Source organism: Aureobasidium melanogenum (assembly GCF_000721775.1).
Source record: "Aureobasidium melanogenum CBS 110374 unplaced genomic scaffold scaffold_8, whole genome shotgun sequence".
In the NCBI taxonomy this organism is placed as follows: domain Eukaryota; kingdom Fungi; phylum Ascomycota; class Dothideomycetes; order Dothideales; family Saccotheciaceae; genus Aureobasidium; species Aureobasidium melanogenum.
Window position 1 is genome coordinate 661,253 of NW_024470060.1, and position 16,078 is coordinate 677,330.

General features: G+C 51.6%; 7 protein-coding genes across 7 annotated transcripts; 2 read left to right on the forward strand and 5 right to left on the reverse strand.

Annotated features, from left to right (window-relative positions):
- Positions 1–788: 788 nt before the first annotated feature.
- On the forward strand, positions 789–2,060 carry M437DRAFT_83965 (meiotic expression up-regulated protein 14; the record flags this gene model as incomplete). Its single annotated transcript, XM_041028022.1, has 5 exons — positions 789–906; positions 961–1,094; positions 1,154–1,337; positions 1,390–1,702; positions 1,760–2,060. The coding sequence occupies 5 exons, from the start codon at positions 789–791 to the stop codon at positions 2,058–2,060; spliced, it is 1,050 nt and encodes a 349-aa protein (XP_040880619.1).
- Positions 2,061–2,591: 531 nt separating this feature from the next.
- On the reverse strand, positions 2,592–3,398 carry M437DRAFT_74836 (NAD(P)-binding protein; the record flags this gene model as incomplete). The annotated part of the gene is made up of 1 exon (XM_041026312.1): positions 2,592–3,398. The coding sequence occupies one exon, from the start codon at positions 3,396–3,398 to the stop codon at positions 2,592–2,594; it is 807 nt and encodes a 268-aa protein (XP_040880620.1).
- Positions 3,399–3,588: 190 nt separating this feature from the next.
- Positions 3,589–4,297, reverse strand: M437DRAFT_65547 (DUF1772-domain-containing protein; the record flags this gene model as incomplete). The annotated part of the gene is made up of 3 exons (XM_041024598.1): positions 3,589–3,678; positions 3,736–4,169; positions 4,237–4,297. 3 exons carry the CDS (start codon positions 4,295–4,297, stop codon positions 3,589–3,591), a joined length of 585 nt encoding a protein of 194 aa, XP_040880621.1.
- Positions 4,298–5,236: 939 nt separating this feature from the next.
- Positions 5,237–7,038, reverse strand: M437DRAFT_83968 (pyruvate kinase; the record flags this gene model as incomplete). Its single annotated transcript, XM_041028023.1, has 5 exons — positions 5,237–6,407; positions 6,461–6,582; positions 6,636–6,763; positions 6,819–6,863; positions 6,918–7,038. 5 exons carry the CDS (start codon positions 7,036–7,038, stop codon positions 5,237–5,239), a joined length of 1,587 nt encoding a protein of 528 aa, XP_040880622.1.
- Positions 7,039–8,375: 1,337 nt separating this feature from the next.
- M437DRAFT_74839 (DUF1748-domain-containing protein) lies at positions 8,376–8,782 on the forward strand (the record flags this gene model as incomplete). The annotated part of the gene is made up of 3 exons (XM_041026313.1): positions 8,376–8,381; positions 8,442–8,524; positions 8,641–8,782. The coding sequence occupies 3 exons, from the start codon at positions 8,376–8,378 to the stop codon at positions 8,780–8,782; spliced, it is 231 nt and encodes a 76-aa protein (XP_040880623.1).
- A 938-nt stretch (positions 8,783–9,720) lies between these two features.
- M437DRAFT_12345 (protoheme IX farnesyltransferase) lies at positions 9,721–10,818 on the reverse strand (the record flags this gene model as incomplete). Its single annotated transcript, XM_041018656.1, has 1 exon — positions 9,721–10,818. A coding segment is annotated over one exon (1,098 nt), but the record flags the coding sequence as incomplete, so codon positions are not given.
- An 868-nt stretch (positions 10,819–11,686) lies between these two features.
- M437DRAFT_46525 (mRNA triphosphatase CET1) lies at positions 11,687–12,592 on the reverse strand (the record flags this gene model as incomplete). The annotated part of the gene is made up of 1 exon (XM_041021288.1): positions 11,687–12,592. The coding sequence occupies one exon, from the start codon at positions 12,590–12,592 to the stop codon at positions 11,687–11,689; it is 906 nt and encodes a 301-aa protein (XP_040880625.1).
- Between the last annotated feature and the right edge of the window lie 3,486 nt (positions 12,593–16,078).

Below are 16,078 nucleotides of genomic sequence, written 5' to 3' on the forward strand. Positions count from 1 at the left end.
AAGTTGGTCAAGAGGTACTTGTGGCTGTTGCACTATTTGGAAGTTGGCAGTTGTGTTGTCATGTGGTGCGAAGCTGTCAAAGCCAAACGGGGAATGGAAGGAGCCACACGCTCAGGGCAACAACAGATCGCTTGGGACAGGGGCAGGCGATATTGGTATGGAGATGGCCCACCATTGTGCTCAAGCCACAGCCGTGTGTGTAGATCAGAATATAAGACCCCGAAGATCCTCACGCGGATGCCGGGAGATGTAACATCCAAGGGCTTGAGTGGGATTGGCGGTGTTCTGTGGCTTAGAGGACCAGGCAGTTCTGCACATGCTCAATGACAAGGTTTGGCGCTATAGAATGATGTCATGGTCAACGCTGCAATCTCCGTTCATTGTCGCACAACCATTGGAACTCGAGCTGGTGAAGATGGAAAAGAGCTATGAAGATGAGGTTTGAGCTGAGGAACACGCGACTGCCCGCACGGTCTTGCTCTCTCCGCCGAGTCTACGAACAGGCAGATCATGGGGATAGATCGTAAATGATTTTCGTGGAGGTTTGTCGACGATAAAGAGACGATCCAGATCAACCGGGTGCACGGGGCAACCGAGTCAAGTATGACGTCTGCAGCTTCCGCATACAATAATGCGCCCACGCCATTGATTTCCATTCTTCAAGAAGCGCTTCGCATCACCCGTCTTTTCCCCTTTTCATCCAACTCCTCATAACACAAATCTACGCATCGCTGTCGCTGCTGCTTCAATTTATTCATTCTCACAACTAAACTCTTACCACCGCCAAAATGCACCGCACCTACTCCATGCGCCAGTCGCGCGCACCCACTGCCTCCCAGATTCAGAACCCCCCTCCTCCATCTTCCTCCACCAAGTCTGGTAGATTCTTTGGCAAGAGCAACATTGGTAATTCACATCGTATCAGCCACTGTCGCGTTGCTTGCAACTAACGCATCGTAGGTCACTCTTTCCGCAGAAATGCCGCTGGCGCCTTCGGACCTGATCTCGCCAAGAAGCTGTCGCAGCTGGTGAAGATGGAGAAGAACGTCATGCGCTCCATGGAGCTCGTCGGCAGAGAGAGAATGGAGGTCGCAGTAAGTCGATAACTTGTGGCACAGCTTCGAGAAATCTTGATGAGTTAACGCAATTACAGCAACAACTCAGCATCTGGGGTGAGGCTTGTGACGATGATGTCTCCGATGTCACCGACAAGCTTGGTGTCTTGATCTACGAGATTGGTGAGCTCGAGGACCAGTTCGTCGACAAGTACGACCAGTACCGTGTCACCATCAAGAGCATCCGTAACATCGAAGCTTCCGTTCAGCCCAGCAGAGACCGTGAGATTTATCAATTCGAACGTTCTTGTAGCTCTCGCTAATATTATCACAGGCAAGCAGAAGATCACTGACCAGATCGCTCAGCTCAAGTACAAGGAGCCCAACAGCCCCAAGATTGTTGTCCTTGAGCAGGAGCTCGTTAGAGCCGAGGCCGAGTCATTGGTCGCCGAGGCCCAGCTTTCCAACATCACTCGCGAGAAGCTGAAGGCTGCTTTCACCTACCAGTTCGATGCTCTCCGTGAGCACTCTGAGAAGATGGCCATCATCGCTGGCTACGGCAAGCACCTCCTCGAGCTCATTGACGACACTCCCGTCACCCCTGGCGAGACCAGAAACGCGTATGACGGTTACGAGGCTTCCAAGGCGTAAGTTTTTGTCATGACGTAACACTCTATGTCTCGTGATACTAACAATTTTCACAGCATCATCCAGGACTGCGAGGACTCTCTTACCAACTGGGTCGAGCAGAACGCTGCCGTCACCTCTTCCCTCTCCACTCGCACCCGCACTCTTTCTCAGCGCCGCCGCAACCGTCACCAGGGTGAGGCCGTTGACCTTGCCGGCCAGGATGCCCCCATGGAGCAGTCCCGTGACAGCAACCTCTGGATCCCCGCCAGCCAGCACCAGCACGCTGACAACTACGAGGACGATGAGGAGGAGGAGGACGCTAGCGTCGCCAACGGCTCCGTCCGCGGTCGCGAGGAGGAGAGAGTCGCTGCTTAAGCGTAGCACTCGCTTTTGTTTTGGTTTCTCTGATTGCGTGGTTGGGCATTATACTATACCCTTGAGCCCTATGTTTTCTTAAGAATGCGGCGGTAATGTTTCTTAATCTTTTCCTTTTAGTCTCTATCTTTATGCAGGCAGCAGCGCAGTCTCCTCTAGCCTTACCAGAGGGCCGGCTTATGACAGGCACGAATAGCATGATGACTCTGTTTCACTAGCCAATTTCCTGATCGCGATCCATATCAGAAAACGTGTTGACGTGCCTCGGACTACTCCAAGTCAATATAAGTAACTGCTCTTACTTGGGCATGTCCGTATCTCACATCTCGTCTTTCGCGCGATTTCGCCCGACGCGGTTCTAAGTTGGCAGCTTGGGTAACAATGATGAGTAACAAAGCTCTGTAATCTTCTCAGTTGGTTGACATGTAGCAGAGGACTCTTGCTGGGTCAATCTTGGTGCATTCCCATAGACTTTAGATCCATGCATGCAAACACATCTATCTCTCTATTCACAACACCAATGCATTGCCTTTACGACCAAAGCCTCTCTACCAGATCATGCATCAACCAAAAGCCAGGCAAGTATGATGCCGCAAGACCTATAACCACTTTCGGCAAGATGACACCCGCATACCTTCCAAAATCATGTCCCGCCTTACTCGTGACCATGACAGCAGGAACACTTTCATACGCTTCGTCCAACGCAACTTCCACCATCGAACCTCCCAGATCTGGATAACTGCATCCAGCACCTGCTTCATGGACGCTGATATCGTAGCCACTGGCTGGTTCTTCTATCAATGCTGGCGGTTGAATTAGTGTCACTTTCAGGAGTGAGGGTTCGGAGAGGAGGATTCTTTGACCAGCGAGAAGGTCTTGGTAGGGGTAGTAGAAGGCGAGACGAATCATGCGGGTATGCAGAGATGGGGTGTTGCCGTGTAAAGTTTCGTTCCAGGTCATTGAGGATAGGAAGATGAGTCTTGGTGGTTGCTCTTGCTTTTGCTTTTGCTTCTGCTCCTCATTGAGTTCGCGTAGAGCGTTCACCACTGCTCTGGCACCATCCTCGATGATAGTTGGACCGCGTCTGTTTTCGTTCCAACCCAAAGTGAAGATTATAATGTCCACATCGGTCAAGAGGTTCTTGATCAATGTGGAATCTGAGATTTCTCCCGAGAAGATTTGGGTGTTGGGCATAGAGGAGAGGCTTGGGAATTTATCAATGAGTTTTGAGGCGGAGCGGACGTAGATGTTGATGGAGATGTCTCGGATTAGGAGGTCTTTGAGTACGGCTTGACCTGTTTGTCCTGTAGCGCCTAGGAGTGCAACGCGGCGAGGCATGGTTGGAAGTTGTTGGTGAGATATATTGATTGCTGTTATTGTAGGATATTGAATGATTCGGCAAGAATGATCAGTAGAGAGGGAGGAAGGAAGGAAGGAGGTGCAAGAAGATACTCATGATATAGTGTCATACTCTGTTTGTTCGGATGCTTTTCAAAAACAAAACCCGGTGTTGAAGATCTATCAAACGTCATATATGGTCTTTGATATCACATAAACTGCTTCCTCCCAAGCTGCCGGGCTCAACGTGTAACCTGTTGTCCAATCCCATTGACCTGACCTGTCAATCAAATCAGGGCCTTCTGCTTCAGGCAATGACAGCAATACAGGCACACACCGCCCCAACCATAGGGAGAACACCCCTGACACGGTTCAAAGCAGTCCATCTCTCCAACAACCCTTCCACATCCTTAGTCTCTGCTACAGAGGCCTCATCCTTCTGAGCCCTAGCAGCAAGCCCCAACAACTCATTATTCGTAGGCCTCATAAGAACAATCGTGAACGGCACGATTGCAATCGTGGATACCGCTGCAATAGCAAACAGAGCACTAGGTCCCAAACCCACTGCCGTAACTGTGCGAAGATGACGCAATGACCAAGCTAGATATCCGAGAGTAGCGGAAGCACCAAGGGCAATAGGAGGGGCCTGGAATGCTCCTCGTCGGTAGTTTTGTTGCCAGATTCTGACGGCATGCGCATTAGACAGCGAAGAGTCTTTTTTGATGTTGGCAACAGCAGGGATGGAGATCAGAGATAGTGATGATATATTGCCTGGTTTTGCTTGCGTGTCAGTTGAGCTCAGAGGTGCATGGGTTTGGATACAGATCATTTCTCTTACCGGATAACCAGGCAGCAGAGGTGATACCAATGATCTTGGCGATTGTGTTGGTTGAGCTCATTGTGAGTTATTGCGTCAAGGTGATTGTGTGTTCTTGAATGGAGGAGATTGGTGTGGTATAGAATGAGGTTGATACCAGAGAACTCATCTCACATCTTTTATATTCTAGACCCTACCTTCTGTGAAAGAACCAGACACTTTCCGAGATCTCTAACATAATCCGTACCGGTATGTTCAAACTCCGCGAGATTGTCGCAATATGATTTCGCTGCATTGCCTGTCATTGGAGCAAAGCGGACAACAGCTTTCAATCAAAAGCCGACGGCCTCTAGATGAAGCATCGTGCTGTCAATTCATAGTGCGATCTCCTTTTAGTTGCTGTGTAAAGGCCGATTTATCCATTGCGAAATCTCACAACGTTTCCTAAGGCCGCTCGTCTTGTCGGAAACAATTGTCGCGGACTGAAGTCGAACAGGTAGACTCGAAAGGTTAGCGTTGTCAGACGAAGCGGTGAGAGACTTCAGGCCCACAACTTCCTCCTCGCACAAACCCATCTCTGAGAGTTTATCAACCAAGCTCCTGCACCCTTTGTCCGAACCTACCATGGTTGACCTAGAAGAATGGATCACGTCCTGCGATCCACAAGCAAAAGATCCTTCAACGTGAAAAACAGACACGATCATCTCTTCGATGGCTCAAGAATGACTCTGAGGTTTACTCCAAAGTCCTAAAACATGACTGTCCACCTTTACATGAATGCACGATGCCTTCATAAACCTACTACACCTCTGGGACATCCAGATGATCATATTGCATAACATGAGCAAGAGCAGCTTTGAAGTTTGAAAAAAGGTGTAATTCCCTCGGATATCTATTTTCGTCCCCATCTGCAACTTCCGCCATATGACAATCGTAAAAAACCGAACCAACAAAAAAAGAAACATGGATATTTGGTCAACAGAAACAGAGCGCCTTAGCAACAAATCTAGCCATCAGCTTTCTAAGCCTCAAGGTCAAGGCCAAGGTCTTCGGGCTCGGCAGGAACGATACGGAGGGTGTTGGTGTGGCCCATACCGCCTCTCCAGCCCTGGACGGTGACGACGGGGTCGCCCTTGGTAAGGATGCCAAGGTCGATGGCGTGCTTGATACCCCATCTGAGACGCTTGTCAACATCCTCCTGCCATGAGACCTGCTTGAAGTCGGGCTTCTGCTCAGGGTAGTGGAATGGCCAGACACCACGGTAAAGGTGGGAGTAGCGGGTGGCGCGCGAGTTACGCGAGACCATGATGATGGGGCAGACGGGTCTGTACTTGGAGATGAGGCGGGCGGTGTTACCACTGGTGGAAAGGACGAGGATGGCACCAGCGTTCTGCTCGAGCGAGGCAGAGACAGCGGCCATGGCGCAGGACTCGGTGGTAGGGACGGGGATGGGAGCAAGTCTGCGGAGCTCATCGAAGGCGTTGACGTAGGGGATGGCGACCTCGGCGAGCAAGCAGGTCTCGTGCATGATGGTGACGGACTCCTTGGGGTAGTTACCCTTGGCAGTCTCTCCTGAAAGCATGACACAGTCGGCACCGTCAAGGATGGCGTTACCCACGTCAGAAACCTCAGCACGAGTGGGGCGGGGGTTGTAAGTCATGGACTCGAGCATCTGGGTGGCGCAAATGACGGGCTTGCCGGCAATGTTGCACTTGGTGATCATCATCTTCTGGGCAATGAAGACCTGGGCAGGAGGAATCTCAATACCCAAATCACCACGGGCAACCATGACACCGTCAGTCTCTCTGAGAATGTCGTCGAAGTTGTTAACACCCTGCTGGTTCTCGACCTTGGAGATGATCTGAATGTCCTTGCCCTCCTCACCAAGAACCTCACGGATGGCCTTGACATCGTCACCGGAGCGGATGAAGGAAGCGAAGATCATGTCGACGCCGTTCTTGACACCGAAACGGAGATCGGCCTTGTCCTTCTCGGAGAGAGCGGGAAGGTCGACATCAGTCTTGGGAAGGTTGACACCCTTCTTGGAAGAGATCTTGCCGTTGTTGACAGCCTTGGCGCGGATGTTCTTGTCGTCAACAACCTCGAGAACCTCGAAAGCGAGGACACCGTCATCGACGTAGATGATACGGCCCTTCTCGATCACCTTGGTGATGTTCTTGTAGTCGAGGTACCTTGGAGAGAATTAGCAGGAGATCGGTGGGACAGCCGGAGAATTGAGTCTTACATGTTCTTGTCGTCGCAAGAAGTGGCATACTTGTCGTCGGTGGTGATGTTGATCTCGGTACCGGCGCTGATGGGGTAGTCCTTGTCGTCAATGGTGTTGCCGGTTCTGATCTCAGGACCTTTCTGGGCGCTTGTTAGCGCAATTGTTTCGTCATTGTTGACTGAGTGTAGCCTACGGTGTCAAGGGCAATGGCAAGAGGACGGCCAGCCTGGGTCTTCTCGGCCTCACGGGCGTTGTCAATAACGGACTGGTGGTACTCGTATGAGCCGTGGGAGAAGTTCATGCGAACAACGTTGAGACCAGCTGGGCTGTTGTTAGCTTGGATGTTTGAGGGTGAGCAGGAGTTGTTTCAGCATACCAGTTCTGAGCATGTTGATGGCCTGGGGAGAGTTGGTCTTGGGACCTGCATCTTGTCAGCGCGCACTCTTTGCGCATCTTGTGTAGAAGCACAACTAACCAATGGTGCAGATGATGGAACTGCGACGGAACTGGCGCTTGGGCACATACTCAGTGTTGAGCTGCGAGAGCCACTCAGTTCTGGTGCGGCCAGCCTGGAGGTGTGCAATTGCGTCGGCCATCTTGTCTGTATTTGAGAGGTGTAAGAGGTGGTGAGAGGGAGAGAGAAGGAGGGAAGGGCAAGGGAGATGACACGCAAAGAAGGCGCGGCGGTTGTGTTGAGCGAAGCTCTCACAAAAATTAGCTAGCAGCCCGCAGCACAAACCCCCGCCTTGTATCAGCCTCTCTTTTGTTTTTGCGCCGCGATTGTCTGCGCACTTGCTATTCTGGCAGATTGTTTATCAAGAGGACAGAAAACATCAATTTATTCTAGCTACACAATAACATCTACTTGTCAGCCCAGCAGCTTCAAACAAACAGCCCATGTCAGTCGACGCTGGTGCTCGACCCTGCTTTGCTGTTACTCGATAGCAACCACACCGGCCCCTCACTCAACAAGCATTCGGTCCGTGAATGGATAAATTCCGCGATAAGCATCTTCATCACCAATTACTGAAATTATGCCCATCTCCGTTCGCTGACAGAATCTCATGCATGTTCCTTTTTGCACTTACCACATCAGACCATTATTGATCTCAGCAGATTGCAAGTTTACCTCTCATGTCTCGTCACGTTGACGATGTCGCAAGTGAAAGCTGGAGGCCGAAATCTTGACATCGGCCGGTTTGAGCTCACCGGTTCCCGTCTTTCCCATCCAAATGGTATTTTCTCAACCACCTCTGCTTGGCTAGCTTGCGTCGTATTCTTGGATTGTGAGTCTCCAGCCATAGATACACCACAGGTGGAGGGGACTGTGCAGCGACGCATTTAATATCCATGACCCTTTCAGACACTGACGAGATGCTGTACCACCTTTGAACCAGTTCAGCGGTCGAGTCTGACAGGTAATCAATTGCTTCGAGAAGTGCTGCAAATGTGCTTCCCTGCAGCACTTGATCTCACAATCAATGTAACGAGACATCCAAATGGTTTCATCCTCGCTCGACTTCGGTTTGTTTGTATAGAACGTCCTGCTACAGGCAGAAGACAGATATCATGTTCCTGGTCAGCTCAAGGACGGCACCGTTTCCGTGTCGGGTAGCCACGAAGCCGAAGAATGATGAGTTCGGCCCGATCAAACCTACCTTTCTGACAGTGCGGCCAAGAACAGAGACCAAGAAGGTGAGGACCCTGGCGACCGCCGATAAAGCAGGCAGTCGCGGCTGAGCGTCCGAGCTTCCATCTCACGAACACCGAGGTTGCTGCATACCAGCCATCCATCTGCCTAGACATACCAACAACCAAAAACTACACTTCTACAGTTCACCTCAGACTCAGCCTCGCGTCTCCGTAGCCATCCGATAGAATCCCGCAAATCAAACCCACAACTTCCTTTTTCCAAACGCACGCGACCTCAACAATGGTGGTACGTGAAGCACATGTTCATCTTGAAACACCACTCCCACTCACACTTTCCCTCTCACAGCTCGGCCGCCTTACCCACTACGCCTTTGACGCCGTCCTCTTCTCCGCCTTCCTCGCCGGTGTAAAGCGATCAACAGGTCTTACGTGAGCCACCATCCTCCTCTACCTCCACCTACCTATACCTCCACCCATCCTCTACCCACCTCCGCCGCCGAAATAATAGAGAGACAAAAGAACGCACACTAACCACAACCCCCAAGCCCCAGCCTCTCCTCAGACAAAATCACCGACAATGAAACCGCAAAGTCTTGGATCACGAGGTATCTTGCCATTGGCGAGATTGTCATGGATCAGAGTGTTGCCGTCATGAGTTCGAGCGGTTGGTTTGAGCGTAGGCGATAGAAGACAATCCTCCTGTTCTTTCGCTTTCCTTTCCGACTTTGCCTACTACCTTTATCCATCGAGGATGGCATGCGCTGGGGTGGAAGTAGAGGATGAGATGGAAGAGGATGCGAGGGTGAAATGGAGAAGAGGAAGGGAAAGGAAGAGACGGTTGAGAGGATCGGATCGTGAGGAAGGGTCACGCCTATCTACGGATGTTGTGCTCGAGCGAGCGACATTGAGATATCATGTCGCAGTCAACGGTTGAAAGAGACCAGTACGGTCACAAGGAGTTACGGACAAGTATCAGCGCTGGCGCAAATGGGAATTACAAGCCAATTCAAGACATACCATCCCAGACTCTCATATATGCCTGTTTATGTGGTGCCATTGAATATCCCTTGGTACAACACAGCATTTCTAGACTTCGATATAGTCAGGGTTGTACTCACGACAACCATCTCGACATCGTTGACGGCGATATTCCGACCGCCACTTGATCTGAATCTTCAGGCACAATGGCTACAGCCTACTTGGATATGATACTTGCATTCGCGATAAGCTCAAGTGTTTTGGATCAAGCCGTTTGATGTTAGAGTAGAATCTATATTTTGAGTCCGCCCACTTGACGATACGACCGACATTCGAATGGATCCTCCTGCCTCTTACCAGCAAGCAACAACAAAGTTGCCCTGAGAAACAAGGTGCTGGAGAAGTGACTTGATGATACGAGAGAAGACGGGTAATCAACATACTTCCAAGTTAAAAGCCATACTGAAGCCATCTTTCACGAAGCAACAAAGAAAAGCACGGAAAGAGATGATATCACGAAAAGTATGTTTCCTCTCCCGTTCAAATATAAACACAAGAATCTTTTGTACATAAAACTTACAGACCGGCTCTTTTGAGTAGCTCGTACCTCGATTCTTCATCTACTCATCTTCATCGACCCACTCCCACTCCTCATCATCCTCCTCCGCCAGCCCCAACACTCCCTTGACACTCCTCACAACACCATCCCAAAGCCCCTTCTTATGTGCCATAGCCAGCACAAGCACAAGTGGCAAATGCCACACAGACGCCCAAAAAAGCGCTCTCGCCGTCAAAATCGCAGTCTTGCTTTCTCCACCTCCTGACCTCCAAAACCTGAAAGCTTCATACGCCATCCAAGAATTGATTGCCGAGGACGTGATGACAAAGTACTTGTCCGTGACATTGACGTAGGAAAGACCGATACAGATGGGAAACATGAGTAAAGAATATCTCAACGCAACGCGGGTATTCATAGCAGGATTCAATGAAACCAACATTCTATACCCAGCAGCAAAGTATTCATGGCGGATAGGATGGCTCAGAGCGTTGAAATGCGGGAACTGCCATGCAAACAGCAACGCAGCTAGCAACCACCCACCCGCAGAAGCAGAACTAAACAACAGTGCTGAAGCTTCGTCGGTGAGGGAAAGTGGTGATGAGGAGGCAGAGGTTATGTAGTGGCCGCCTGCAGCACACCAACCCATCAATGGAGGGATGCCACCGACGATGGCGCCGATCCAGGTGTTGATGGGGTGGATGCGTTTGAGAGGGGTGTAGATGCAGGCGTAGAGGACGGCGTTGGCGGCGCCGAGCATGGCGGTGGTGGGATTGACGCCATACCACAAGATGGCTGTGCCGGTAGCACCTGCAGCTAAGGCGAACAGCACAGCAGCTCGAGGGCTTACGAGCTTCCTGACCAGGGGTCTGTTTCGCGTGCGGGTCATCTTGGCATCGTGATTGGTTTCAAACAGCATGTTCAGTGTATTGGCACATGCGATTGTGCTGAATGTACCAGTGGTGAGAAACAGCAGAGTCAAACTGCTCAGCGAGGGAGTATGGGTGGCTGCGGTAGAGAGGAGAGAGGGTACAGGATACAGCGAATATGATGCGGTAGTGGTGAGGACAACGAGGAAAGCCAGGCGCGGCTTGGTAAGGGCGAGGTATGTAGCCGTGCGACGGCGCAAAGAGGTAGGAGCAGCCTGAGCAGCAATACTAGACAAAGCACTCGAGGCATCAGGCGGAAGCTCTGGCACAAGGCCATCCGGACCAGTCTGTCGTCGCCGCCGCGGACGTGGGGAGGGTGTATCGAGAGGCTGTTGCTGCGTCGTCGTCGTTGTTGTAATGCTCTCAGCCTGTGATACAGCCTCGGCAGCTGTCTTTTGTTTTTCTGCCTTGGTAGCCTCTGTCCAGTTGGAGCGTATACCAGCCACTCTCGACTCAGCGCCATTGGCCCAAAAATATCGTCCGTCCAACTCTTGCGCCGTCTGCCTGACGGGCCGTGAAGCCGAGATGTGTCGCCTTGGTGTGAGGGTCGCCGACGTGGCTAGTCGTTGTGTGATTGTCTTGTTGTGTCGCAGCGTCCTGGCGCATCGAGTGCATATCGATGCCTGCTCGCTCAGTCCTGGTGTGAGCAGCGGCCATCCCACCAGCCGTAGCCGTGTCATTGTCGCTGTGAATGTCGGCCTCGATGCTCGAGAGAAAGTCTGCGATTCCTGCAACTGTCGCACCAACTCTTCACTCCATGTCAATTGCTTTGCTGTACGTCGGCTCTCTAAGCTGGTCGCTACGTCGTGGTCATGAGGTGATGAATTGGATAAATCCAGTAATTCGAGGGTCCTCCATCGTCGGAACCCACTGGAGCCGCTCCCCGACCATCTACAAGTCCAACGACCAACCAAACGACCACCCATTAACCAACCATCTCTGATCAAGTCTTGTTGGATAAATGCAGGAATAGAATGTTATTACGTCGGCAGCGTTAGGAATATCTATAAAACAAGACTGCTCCAAACCCTGCCCGTCTCTTTTTCAACATTAGCTGTCTCCACGTCGTGACTAAATGCTCTCATCATATCATCCTCGTCTTAGCCTTGCTGTGCCCGACCATGTGTCTCAATTAAACGGCACTCTCATCAGCGTAAACATGTTGTTGACCAATCCTTGAACCATATCTCCAAACCCGCTCGGTTGTCCTGCCGCTTCCCGCTCCGCTTGCTCACGAAGCTTGATGGCATCCACCTCGATTTCAAGCTCATGAATCTTGCGTCCATCTGCACTCTTGACTTGGGTCAGATCCACGCTATACACTGAATGCGTGTAGCTGAGTCTATCTTTCTTGCGCTCCCCAATCTTTGTGTCTCCTCCTTCGACGATCGCTGCCGGATTGATATCAGGTCGGTGCATGTCCACCTCAATGTTGATACTGATCCGGCAGTCGAACGGCGACCCAGGAACGAATATATCCAGATCGGCAAGTCGAATCTTGACTATGCGCGCAATCACAGGATCAGTACCCGGTTGTGCTCGTTCATTGATCGACGTGCGCAATCGCGGTTGTCTGGCTTGGTCGAGATAGTTCAAGGCTGATTGAGGCAGCGCATCAAATCCAGCTGCACTGAGTTGCGCGAATGAATCAATCTCATAGCGGTGTTTATAGTCTAGTCTGTGCCTGCCAGGTAGTGCCGCTGACTCTTGCACCGCTTGATTCAAGAATTCGTTCAAACGTTTGTGATGCGCTTCGGTCATATGACTCTCAAATCGAAGTCGTGAAGACATATTCCTGTCAAGCACGGCCGGATTCATGACTGGCAGATGCACTCGCTGGTCAGTATTTCTGTCGACCAGAGTACCCAGCTTCGCCTCAATCTCCAGTGCACCATTGTGCGCATTGCCCACACCAACATCAGGTCTTCTGAGAATTTCTTCAAACAGATATTTTCCCACCTGTAGCGAGAACTGATCAGGTTGCGCCATGTTGCCTTTGATGCAAGGCTCCCATGGCCCAAGAAAAGGATGCATAGATGGAGTGGGCGGACCATGTCCATTCGTCATGGGATGACCATTAGACTGATCCATGGCTGGAGGTTGTTGCTGAAGTTGAGGTGTGGTTTGCGCTTGTTGTTGTGGCGTGATTACCTGCAAGTTTGGACGAGGAGAGGGCCGTCTTGCTTGAGTGGGATCTGGCGGAGGCCCAAGCAATTGATCGACTTCTGGGTTGTAGTTAGGGTTGGACGGCGTATATCTGGCCCAGATCGGCGGATGTGCATATCTCTTCTTGGTCTTCTTGAGAGGGCCAGACGGTTCGGGTTCACTTTCAGCAGGTCGTTTGAGAGTGGGTTGCGATGCGCTCTGAGGCTGCGAGGATGACAGTGAAGATTGCGACATGGCTTGAGGTGGAGCAATAGGCTGTTGCAGTAGCGACTCGGAAGGGAGCGGTGTTTGTGACTCGTGCTTGATAGGAGCTCGCGGTTCGAAAGTCTGGACAGGGCTATCGTTTGAAAGCGAGGATCGCGAGTGATGCAACTGAGGATTTTGCGGCAGATGAGGAGGAATAGACTGGCCTCTGGCAGCTGCAGGTGAAGAAACAACGAGAGGCGACTGGTTTGTAGGATCTTCGTTCAAGATACTTCGGAAGCCTCCAGGCGTTTGGCTGCCAATGCGAGGCTGATTTGGACTGATTTTGGCGGACTGCTTGGTGGTGGTGAGAGGTGAAATGGCCTGGTCGGTCGAACTGCGGTGGGGAGCACGAGGTTCATGTGATGGATATCTCTCCCTCGCGGTCCAGGATGAGTCGGTGCTGTTCTGGCGCGTGGGAAGCACGACTTTTGTCTTGGGGCTAACGCTGAGGCTTCTGTCGCGTTCCGACACATTTGTAGGGTAATCGACCGACGGCCTCTTTGCATAGGCCTGCGGCGACTCGGAAGGATATACAGATTGCGGCGGCAGAGAATGGGCAGGTGACTGCGAGGCCATGTTCACCTGGTGCTGCAGGGCATAGGAAGCACCAGATGTTGCGCGTTGATGCTGAGCTTGGACGAGCGAAGGTTGGCGGGCGTATGGCTGCATGGGTGGACCAAGAGGAGTACTAGGCTGCGAATGCTGGGGCGGGTAAGGATGCGAGCTGCGATGGACAGCTGGAGGCGTAGGCGACATGGAGTGTGGGTAGTGGGGTTGACTTTGCTGGCGGGGGGTGAGCTGCGGATAGGATTGAGAAGGGCTGTATGGCTGCTGCTGGAGCTGCTGCATCTGCTGTTGTGTCTGAGGAGGGAAGGGATACTGGCTACTAGGGTAATGTTGTTGCTGCGGCGTGTGTAGCGCCATCGGAGTCGAGGGCAGCGAGGGGTTCGACGAGCGCGCATCATGCTGGCCTGAAGGGGCAGGTCTTTGGTGATAATAGGCCGGGGGTGGAGGTGGTTGCTGCTGCTGTGGGTGTTGTTGGAGTTGTTGCGGCGGCGGTGCAGGAGGATATGTGCCTGACGATGACCTTTGCTGAGGCAGCGGAGGTGGGAAGCTGCCTCGATGACTGTTGTCCTGCTGACTCGGAGGTCGACCCGGCGCGGCGTCGTTGTTCAGCATGCCACGAAGATCCATGATGGCGGCGGCGCGAGTCGATGAAAGAATAACAGGCCGTGTCGTGTGTCCCCGTGGTCGGCCTTTATGACGACGGCGCTACTACTTGACTACGTCCAGAGGCTCTAATTACACATCCAGAGATAGAGAGGCCGGGAGCGCATGCGGCGGCAAAGTTGCTGACGACTCGTCGATGGTATACAGGATGCGCATGGGCAGAAAGCTGTCCTGACGGATGCGAAGCTTCTGCCATCCGACTTTGGTTTCAGGAAGCACAGCACAGCACAGCCCAATCATGACATGACCACCACTCTCAAAACCATCAGCGAATCCATCTACACCATTTCTATCGACTTCGAACAAACCATGGTAACAAGCCAATACTCAGGACCGTGTCGCAGTAAATTTCTATAGGAAAGGCTGACCACCTCGGCAAGTCGCTGGCTATCCTTACCATTTCCTTCTTTTAGGACGCTCGTCGCTCGTGATTCTTCTTCTTGGCACACAGCTCCTCGGGGAACGTGGGCCGTGCGCTATATCTCTACAGTACAAAATCGAGAGCATCAAGCGCTTGTGGCCAGAATTCCCTTTGTGCGGCACACAATACAGAATCCGTAATCATCTATTCGGAAACCCTCATCATATTAAATGGCAGTGATGACGACTAGATTGCGGAGCTCAATCGCAACTCTTGTCTCTTCTTCTGGAAAATAATTGAACTGGATTCTTGCTTCAATTATGGTTCATACCCATGCTCACACCAATGGCTCCCACACCTCCACACAAAGAAAAGGGTAATGAATACACTTTGGTGAATCGAAATCGATTCCTCCTCAGTGAATCATTGGCTCTGCTCCTCATCAACAACCCTGTGGATTTTCCCGATCAATATTGTCCTTGTCGCCAAGTTTACTCATAGTTCGTGTGAGGTGCATACTATTCGCGCTAACTTTTTTCCCATTCATATGACCATGTTCTTGATCAAGTACTTCTGCATCCAATATATCGAAAAGATGGTTTCATGCCCTCACGTCATGCTCCGGCGCTGTGCTCCTTCACCGTGCCCCTGAACGCGTCGGTGCTTCTCATTCAACACCATGAGCTGAGCGACACTTTGGAGGCGTCCAAGCCTTCGACTTCTCCTTCGCCATGCATCATCCATCCACCCGTCGAAGAGTCCGAGCTTCTTCTGCTCTTCTTCGTTTAACATCGGGAGATCACCGCACTTAGCGCAGCTGAATGGTAGTCTGATCTAGGCTGCTTGAGTCAAACGCAACACAGTCCAGACGACAAGATCCACGCTTGCTGTTCAGCTGCTCTGCTTTGATTCGCGTCTTTCAGCTGACCGGTGTGTTGATTGCGTTCAGAATCCCATGCTAAGTCTAGACGTCCGATCTTTTCTGGACTCGTGCAATTTCCAGCCATGGTGCCCTTTCCGTGCCACATCAATCACACCACATGGCAACCCACTCTTCCCAGTCTTTCTGGCCCTATTATGTTTGCCAATGTGCATTGGCGACGCGATCCGTGCTGCTACCAAGCCTTGTCTTCCTCAAGTCGCTTCCATGTTGCATCTTGCGGCGTCGCCGAGGTTTAATGCCCACACCAAACAACTCTATTGACAAAAGCTTTCAACGCGCACATGCTCGTGAGCTCAAAAAACGCATCATCTCTTCTCCATGTCTTTGATCGAGTGCTTCCCTCTCTTCGATTGCCTCATCAGGTCTCAGTATTTGTTGACGGACCGACCGTTTTCGGTATCCGTCTCACGTTGTTGCCATCTGCCGAGCGCGAAGCATTTCTCAACGATTTTTAAACGGTGTGAATCATCCCACTGCTGCGAAGCAGCCCAAAAGGTGCTCATAATAAATCACCATCCGAAAGCCTGTACCTGAGCTGCCGGAAGGAGAATTATCCTTTGTACCCAAGTTCATA